The 10,000-nt window shown below is 46.0% G+C and overlaps 1 protein-coding gene across 1 annotated transcript in view; it reads left to right on the top strand.

Moving 5' to 3' along the window:
* The window catches only part of col13a1 (collagen, type XIII, alpha 1), a 195,335-nt gene that overhangs the window by 6,078 nt on the left and 179,257 nt on the right, over nt 1-10,000 (top strand). The window contains exon 2 of the mRNA XM_063192101.1: nt 5,289-5,358. Coding sequence (XP_063048171.1) covers nt 5,289-5,358 — 70 coding nt within the window. The remainder of the gene's footprint in view (nt 1-5,288; nt 5,359-10,000) is intronic.

Raw genomic sequence — 10,000 nt, 5'->3', positions numbered from 1 at the left:
GCCCTCAAACATCCCACCCTTGCCCCCCGACCACCCACCCCCTCTCAAACTGGCTAAACCCCTCCCCCATCAAAAGACAAAACAGCTTCAGCTCCCGTGGACCCCAGAAGTCACTAGCAATATCTTCTCCGGACATATGCTGGGCATTTCTCAAAACTTAGTGGCGCACTTCCAAGTGTATTAGCCTAATTAGTCACGCCCATTGATTGGATACTCTTTGGTGAACTCTACGGAGTATCCAATCACTGGGAGTGACTAATAAAGAGTATACAATCGCTGGGCATGACTAATTAGGCTGAATACACTTGGAAGTGTGCGCACTAGGTTTTGAGAAATGCCCGCTGTGTCTCAAATGGTGCACTTGTGCGCTTCAGGCACTATTTGTCAGTGTGTATGGTGTATTGATTGCGCACTGAAACATAGTGCCCGAAGTGCACAAGTGCCCCATTTGAGACACAGAAAAAGTCATTTTCACTTCAAAGACACCTTTGGCAGATTTCAATGACTTTATGATCTAAGTCATGAAGTAGCAATCCACTGCGTTTATTTACGACGTGTTTATTTTTCATTTTATAAACACTTTTTTTCATCGCATGGTGATTTTTTTTTAACCTGCGAATGTCATCAGGCTCATTTAATGTTGTTTGTGGCACGCTCCGTAAGTAGGACAACAGCTAAGAAGATATTCCTTTTTCACTTGGCCTCCAAGTCCAAAACTAACAATTTCAACACCTAAGCAGCCTAACAAAAAATGCATAGCCCATGAGGCAAATTGGCACACTGTGCTATACGGCGTACCATGTATACACCCATTGCCCATGGGGAAGCAGGTAGCTAGCAAAAAAGTGTAAGGGGCGCGCACATCCCAAAAAGCTAATTACCATAGATGCAGAATACTTGTTTATTATATGGTGTGACGTCATCGGTCGAATGCTCCATTCATTTTAATGGGGCTCCCCAACGTTCGCACGTCTGTTATTTTTCGATAACGGACGGGTTGGTCTATAACGGACGGGTTGGCCTAAAGAAATGTCCCCGCCATGTGTGAATCATTTAAGTATATCCATATAATAAGCGGGTTAACGTCTCGGCGAGTCGGTCGCTTTGTGGAATAGCAGCACTTCAGAGAGAACAAGACCTAAAGATCTAAAGATTCTCTCTGTCGTGCTGCTATTCCACGGTAGCGACCTTCTCGCAGAACGTTAACCCTTACATAAAACAATGCAATGGGGGGAAAGAGAAGGAATATTTACACACCACAAAAAGCTCCCTTGTCATGATTTAATGTGTGAAACAATGGCACAACGTTTCGACCTGCAAGGTCAAACCTGGCCTGGGTCATTTCTCAATACCTCCCCATCTCTCTCTCCCAGCCATCCCAGCCACACTCCTGTCTGCTTCTTGTCTACTCACTCTACTATCTAATAAAGGCCTAAAAATGCCAAGCCTGTAGTGACCCCATATCACATGCCATGCTCCCGGTGTGGTATGCAATTGAGGCATGATCAAGTTGATGGTTGTTATGCCATTGCCAACCATGTCCGTTTACACTGCCTACCTCCCCTTGCGTGCGTGCGTGTGTGTGTGTGTGTGTGTGTGTGTGTGTGTGTGTGTGTGTGTGTGTGTGTGTGTGTGTGTGTGTGTGTGTGTGTGTGTGTGTTTGTGTTTTTGTGTGTGTGTGTGTGTGTGTGTGTGTGTGTGTGTGTGCATGGAGCCAAAAGCCAGTGGGTCTTAGAGAGCCAGAATGCAGGGAAGAATGCCTTGGGATCTTGTAGTGTCTGCTGCTCCTGCCGTTGCCGCTGATTCTGCCATTGCTGTGGCCTACGTATGTTAAACACTTCTCCAGCTGCGAGCGAGGCTTTGCCAGTATCAACCAAATAAATCCTGGGATTGCTTCATGGCGAACATAAACTGGTGCAAGGAAAAATATGTCGAGAGGAGAGTTTCCGGAAGATTTAGCGCGAGTGTTTCTGCATAAACCGGAGCTCGGGGCACGGAGTCAAGCACCCTCTTCCCACCGAAAAACGCCTGTGTGGTCAGCTCAGCTCGGTGGCCTCCGTCATCGTCCCACTCCGTCACGCTGGGGAGTCGACATCTCTCTCCAGAGAGAGACACATGCCGAAGATCGTCCAGTATCCCCTCCCCAGGGAAAAAGCCCTTTTGCAACAGTTGCACCGCTGAACTCACTCTAAGAATGACTTTCCCAGGGTCGAGACGCACCACGGGGGTACCGTCAAATGATAGACTTAACACAGATCTGGAGCACCAGACTTGTCTAGCAGCAGTAGCAACAGCAGCAGCAGCACCGGCATTCATTTCCCATTACACGCAACCCTTCAACTGTGAGGATCAGCCATTTGTGCACAGTTGCCTGTGATGATGGATAAGGCACAAAACGTGGTGCATTAGTTTAAAGAGACGTGAATGAGTTGTCTGTACGTTTCAACACAATCCCACAGTCAGTCCCTGAGTATTGTTGCCATGTCATTCTGTCTGGGTCAGTGTTGTGGCTGCATATAGCTATTACTTTTCAATCAGCCAGGATGAAGGATTGGCACCCGACTGGAATTGAACGTTGAAATTGAAAGAGAGTCACACTGTGCACAGTCCAGACTAGTTTATTACATACTACTAAGTGAAATGCACTAATACAGATAACTGACGTTTTGACCAGGTTTTACTGAATCACTGACTTGACTGCTGGCTTGCTTTCTTTTTATCACTACTAGTAAGAATGCATTTTGGTCATGATTCACACATATTTGAATGATTCCAAATAGAGAAAAAGAGTACACTGACTCTAACCCATAGCTGTGCCCATGTGGGATTGACTACAACTGTATCTGAGTTGAATAACCGGCTTACCCCCCACCACCCCCCGGCCCAAATTGAAATGTCCCCAAAAAAACGATGCCTCAAAGTGAAAGATTGTAGGCCTACGTAGTATCTTGCCTGACACTGACTCTTAGCCATGCAGGACTGACCGGAGCAAGAACTGTGTGTATGAATGCCGGCTTGGCCCTTGTCAATGCCAGCTCGCCCCTGCCCCTGGCCCCTGTGCATGTGTGCTCACGATGACTGTTAATAAAACCCTGGCCGACGCGCCGGCATCACCTGTTCTCGGCACGGCACAGCACGCAGCACCCCCGGCATACCGCGGCCCCTCACTATGAACACCGGGGCCGGGCTGTCCCAACGCTAGCATGCACCGTGGCTATGCTGTATGCTGTTGTACTCTGCAGAGCGAGCACAGAGCAACAGAGACTGCCAAAGCGTGCGGAATGCCGAATGCAGGCAGCGTCCCCGATAAAGGTCGCGTTGCCGTGCCGCTGACTATATTTGTTTACCTAAGGAGGTCAGTTGGGAGGCCGTGAGGGTGCGTGCATTTGTTTCGTTCATTTGGGAAGTGACAGATTCTTAAATGTGAAAGAGTTGAGAGAGAGAGAGTAGAGTATAGTTTAAAAAACGACTGTGACGGTGTGTGCATTTGTGGGACACATTCCCAAAGGGTGGTTAATGATACTGCACATCTACCCACCTGCAAATGTACAAAGTGTGTGTGTGTGTGTGTTCATTTATGAAGCGACGGATTCACAAATAACTCTAATACTTACTGTGCATTTGCGATTCCACAGAGAGAGAGAGAGAGAGAGAGAGTAGGGAGGTGAAGGGGTTAAAAAATAAGATGTAAAGGGACGGCACTTCTGCGCTCAGGGGCCATGTCGTGAAGCTATCAGTGGAGCGGTGAACGTCAGCTAAAAGAGCCATTCGTCTTCGGAGAGGGAGAAGCTGGAGGCTGTTACAGTGAGTTATTAGACAGGTACAGAAGCGCTGCAGATGGGAGAGAAACCGCCGGCCGAGACATACGACCTCAGCTGTTTCTGTTATGAATGAATCTGTGCTGGAGGTCCAATGGGGAACAGGGATGAAGTGTGATCCCTGATTCCTATTGCCACTTCCTCAAATGAGGTGACGAGATGATAAGGAAACTTGTGCACATTCCCGGTCGCGGAAAACTCTTCTTTGAATCCGCTGATCATGTTGCTGAATGTGCATGAACTCAGCCATGTCTGACTTAAGGCGACGATATCGGTCCCTTAGATGTTTTCCCTTAACTTGGTTGTTAAGGTCTTTTGTGCAACGATTTTAACGAACTTTAAGGGATTTCTTAACTTTAAGGGAAAATCTTAAATATTTAAGGGGAAACCCTTAAGGAAAACTTAGGGGAAATTTTAAGGCCCGGTTGCACAAAACACCTTAAGTTAAGTATTTCCCTTAAGGTCTGAGTCCCCTAAGTGAAATACTTAATTTAAGGTGTTTTGTGCAACCGGGCCAAAGGCTGGACACAGGTTTCAGAGTGAGGAGTCTGCATATTCTTTTTTGTGCGTTTTTATTCCATGAAGTGTTTAGTTTTAAACATTGAATTTGAGTAGAGAATCTGAAGAAGACCTGAATGGTTGAAATGTAATTCCGCCATGGAATAAAGCACAAAAATTAGGGTGGACTCCTCGCTCTAAAACCTAGAAAGCTGAAGGACAGCATTTGAAAAGCACAAGTGTATGCCATGTCTGTTCTGCCCCACAATAGACACTGATGAAAATTCCAAAGTAGTTGAGTGAGCAATATGACACATGATGTTTCAGAGACCAACCGCAAGGCCTAGTACATTTCCTACCAGATGTGCTGCTTAATAAATGGATTACAGCTGTAGAACATCTTGATTTTGCCATTTCAACACTCCGGTTAACAGGCTGGAGTATTTGCACGGCCAGGGACACCAATAAAAGGCTAGATGTTGAAGAATCACTCAGAGGACAGGACACACACAGTGTATCAGTGTAGGCCTATCAGTTAAACATACTTGATCCAGACTTGAGTGCGGGATTGGCATATTTGTTCAGCAATAGGACTATTAGCAATAGGACTAACTGGACTACTAGACCATTTGGACAACGTCTATGGGAGCACTGTGGAACCTTTATGACCTTCATACAGTCACCGATCCTAATTCTACAGTGTATCCGTCCAAAAGGACTAAATCTGGCGAATAGCCAGTGGCAGAGTAGTTGCACCCAGGGCCCTGGGTCAAAGCACTGATAGGGCCCCCCTACTGCCTGCCAAGCTCATAATAGGGGTCCTGCCACCAATGCGGGAGGCCCTGGGCCCAGGGGCAAATGCCCTGCTTGCTTGTTCTGTATCTCTGTCCCTTTGAATGGCTGATCAATATAATTGCTGAAGAAGGTCTGGGGGTGCACTAATTCCTGTGTCTGTATGTTTGGTCCATACAGAAGCTCGCTGCTCGTCTGCCCAAGACACGCCAGACCAGGGACGTCTCGCACAGCTGCCTCTGCCCACCAGGTAAGCGGGCATACACACATGCTGTACACACACACGCACACACACACACACACACACACACACACACACACACACACACACACACACACACACACACACACACACACACACACACACACACACACACACACACACACACACACACACCACAATAAAATCACACACACACACTTTTGCACGTACCACACGTACCTCATATCCGAGTACACATCTGAAGGTATCGCACATCTGTTCACACATTTGCCTACACCTGTATACACATGTAAAGTGTACATAACCATTTCACCTGTCCCGTTCAGGGCCGCCACTGTGTTGTGTTGTGTTGTGCTGTGCTGTGTGAGTTGTGTGTGTGTGTGTGTGTGTGTGTGGGCTGTATTATCTAACACACGAGAGGCTTTTTTTGTACATGGGCACAACTACACTAACACAAACTGGCGCCACCGTGACAGCGAGCGCTGCAGAGATACACAGTGACGCTCCGCTCTGATTGGGTGAATGACAGCTGGCTGGCTGGTTCACAGCGAAAGGTGTTTGATTACGAGCCACCAGACCACCATTACGGCACAGCTGGCGGAGATACTATACTGCGCAGAGGTGATTAAAAGCCTTTGAGATGAGCCGTTTAACTGATAAACTCTCCCTTAAACAGTGAAGATGGCACGATAGAGATTCGGCACTGTTTATAAAAAAAAAGCCTTTCAAGTGAACCGGTCGACTGATAAACTTTATGTGATGAGCCGCTTAACTGATAAACTCTATAGACTTAAAACAGTGACGATGAACACGTAAAGAGATTCTGTACGGTTCATAAGGCCTTTTCAGATGAGCCGGTGAACTGATAAAAGTTTATAAACATAAACAGCAAAGACGGAAAACCGTCAAAGTCTCACACAGATCAGCCAGATTGTTATCTTTAAAAGGGGGCCATGTTTGACTGATAACACGCTATGCTACTGTGTGAAAAAGTGAAGCGGATAATATTAACGACTGCGTACGTGCATATCATGGGATAATATTGCCACACAATAACAACCTGGAGTCTATTGAAGGACATACTGAATATTCAGGGGAGGTACAAATGATGTATATCGGGCAGAGGTATGTTTTATTTAAATCTTCCAGTTCAGTATTTTAATCTTCAGTCAGACCAAACAGATATATGACTGTGCCTGTAACAATACAAAGTTATTCTTTCCCTCACGCACACACATACACATGAATACTCTTCTCTCTCTGTTTCCCTATCTCTCTCCCTCTCTCCCTCTCTCTCTCTCTCTCTCTCTCTCTCTCTCTCTCTCTCTCTCTCTCTCTCTCTCTCTCTCTCTCTCTCTCTCTCTCTCTCTCTCTCTCTCTCTCTCTCTCACTCTGTCTCTCTCTTTCTCTCTGCCTGGTGTTTCATCACTCCCTCTCTAGATTTGCCTTCCTTTTTCTCGTTCTCTTTCTCTTTCTCTCATGGTCTTTCTGTCATTCACCCACACACACACAAAGTCCCAGCTCTCTCTTTCTCTCTCTCTCTCTCTCTCTCTCTCTCTCTCTCTCTCTCTCTCTCTCTCTCTCTCTCTCTCTCTCTCTCTCTCTCTCTCTCTCTCTCTCTCTCTCTCTCTCTCTCTCCCCGTCCCTGCACTGCACTGCACTTGTGCCCTCTGCCAGGCATCGTCATGGTGACAGGTGCAGGATGTATTTTGGTCCCGGCTGGCAGTTGCTGGCAGCCAGGGCCGCGTCGTTGTGGGTTATGATGCAAGCCAGGACGACAAGGTGGCATCGTCCGGGCATATCTGGGCACGGGGCCGCCGAGAGCAGTACCCGGGGATAACTAGCTACATCCGTGACACTACACACGCAACAGTCACTCAGCCGCTCTGACCGAGAGATGGAGGAAGAGAACGTTTATTATTATTTACTGTGCAGGGGACGAGGGGGAATGTCGCGGGGTGAAAGGCCGTCAAATTAGCGTGTTTCTCTTAAAGTTATGTAAGTTTTGAGAAAAGAATGTTGACAGCGTGCTTCATCTTATGCAATAGCTTGTCATTGGGTTTGTGAAAGGGGGCAGAGCCCTGGAATGACTGCAAAGGGATTATTTGTGAAAAGTAGTTGTGGGTACCTCTAGAAATCCAATGGAAACTTTCAGATGGATATCTGATATACGTAGATACACAGGCTCTCCAGTGTAGCTACACAGATACGTAGATATTCATATATATACAGTAGACTATATGATTAAATCTACTGTAAATAGTGTGATGACTGATGTGACTCATTTCATACAGTACAAATAATGACTCGTTGCAAATGATTACAGTAAATGACTCCTTTGAAATGCGCAGTAAACGAGGCATTTGAAGCGTGCTAATTAAGAAGACAGGTTTTATCGAGTGAGCTTTGCGCTGTCGTCTAACAAAAGGAGACGCCTTTAGCCCCTGTCAGGCAGTCTTTTGTACATGTAATCTGATTATATAGATAACATGGATTATGTAGATAATGTGGATAATCTGAGATTATCCTCACCCACGGTTACCTACATATCCTTGCCTGCAGCCAAAAGTAACATCCTCAAAACACTGTATATTCTGTGTAGACCACACAGACATGAGTTCATGCATTAAATCCATATAGTATTTTCCTTAACCGCACGTAAGCAGTAATTGCAACTTTATGGTTCTTGGCAAGGATTGTACTTAGGGTACTGTATGTTTATGGTTGCAAAGTGGGTGTAAATGCACATATTATCTCCTACCCTGTGAGGATGAGTAGATATATTGGAATGCTGTGGTCTCTATTAGGGGAATAAACGTGCTATATCTTTGGTACAGATTATTGCTCGCTTGTTGTTTGTTTATATGTTTTTGCGATACTATATTGCTATGTTTAGCTTGGTTTAGAGGGCCAGAGGCCAGGGCAGGCTTATACGTATGTTTCTGTCATGTCTGTGTTGTGTAAGACTGAGTAAGCAATTCAACATGGCAGCTCCACACGTTTGTCTGACAGGGAACAACTTGTGCTTTAAAAGGGCCTTTCTGCCCCACAGCTACTGAGCCCACCTGTTTCCCTTGTCCCCTCTCCACACACACACACACACACACACACACACACACACACACACACACACACGCACGCACGCACACAGGCACACACACACACACACACACACACACACACACACACACACACACACACACACACACACACACACACACACACACACACACACACACACACACACACACACACACACACACATGTGCGCACACACACACAAACTCCTATTCCCAGGTGTCGGTCATTATGTAATTACGCTTTGAAGAGATGGTTGGTGAGTGTGTGTGTGTGTGTGTCTGTGTGTCTGTGTGTGTGTGTGTGTGTGTGTGTGTGTGTGTGTGTGTGTGTGTGTGTGTGTGTGTGTGTGTGTGTGTGTGTGTGTGTGTGTGTGTGTGTGTGTGTGTGTGTGTGTGTGTGTGTCTCAGAGGAAAGAAAGAGGGTGACGTGCACACCCCTGTGTTAATTGGCTTGTGAGGTTGTCGGTGGCCATGTGTTAGTGTGTGTGTGAGACAGAGAGAGAGAGAGAGAGAGAGAGAGAGAGAGATACAGAGAGAGAGAGATACAGAGAGAGAGAGAGAGAGAGAGAGAGAGAGAGAGAGAGAGAGAGAGAGAGAGTGAGGGAGAGAGAGAGAGAGTCCAGGGCCGCGTTGTGTTGTGAAGACACTCATTACTTCAGCTCTCTTCTTCTTGGGACGCCATCCCCAACATCCCCCCCTCCACCCCACCCCAACACCCTTATTCCTCTGTGGGAGGCACTGGCTATGCATTCTCCCACACGGTGTGTGTTTGCATGAGTGTGTGTGTGTGTGTGTGTGTGTGTGTGTGTGTGTGTGTGTGTGTGTGTGTGTGTGTGTGTGTGTGTGTGTGTGTGTGTGTGTGTGTGTGTGTGTGTGTGTGTGTGTGTGTGTGTGTGTGTGTATGTGTGTGTGTGTGTGTGTGTGTGTGTGTGTGTGTGTGTGTGTGTGTGTGTGTGTGTGTGTGTGTGTGTGTTTTATGACCAAATGTTTGGTCTTCGACCGCAGAGTGTCCCATTTCAAACTGCATTTAGGACACAGAGTTAGAGTTTACAGTGACACTCTACGTTGTTGCTGTATGCCTTGTTTCACTTGGTATGTTTTGCTTCTCGTCTCCTATGGAAAGAACATATTTTCGTTTTCTTTCCCAAGTTTAATATCAGTTTAATATCAGTTCACTCAAAGTTTGTTTGATTGGATTTTAAAGATTTTAATCTGGTGTGTTAGTTTCCTAGTACACATTCTAAGACAAAAACAATCTAAAAGGGTAGATGGAGGTCACATTCAGCATTCAGCATCCTTTCATTGTCTTCACTGAGATGCCTCAATGCACACTACAAAAGCATATCAAGGCTACAAAGCAATGTTACTCTCAAAGTATATGGAGTGCGCTACCTATGCCCTAAAGAGGTGAACATTTCATTCAACATAATCATATACAAAGTAATCATATATGGTTAAGCTCTGATGAAGACGGAATTGTCACCGTTGAAACATGTCAGGTAAAAGAGAACGAACTTTTACATGTCTGAAACAAAAAAACTTGAGTATTTAATATAATCTGAAGGCAAAATGAACGTCATACATCTATA

This window comes from Engraulis encrasicolus, chromosome 24, assembly GCF_034702125.1.
Source record: "Engraulis encrasicolus isolate BLACKSEA-1 chromosome 24, IST_EnEncr_1.0, whole genome shotgun sequence".
NCBI classification, from domain to species: Eukaryota; Metazoa; Chordata; class Actinopteri; order Clupeiformes; family Engraulidae; genus Engraulis; species Engraulis encrasicolus.
This window is presented reverse-complemented; position numbering and strand designations above follow the sequence as displayed.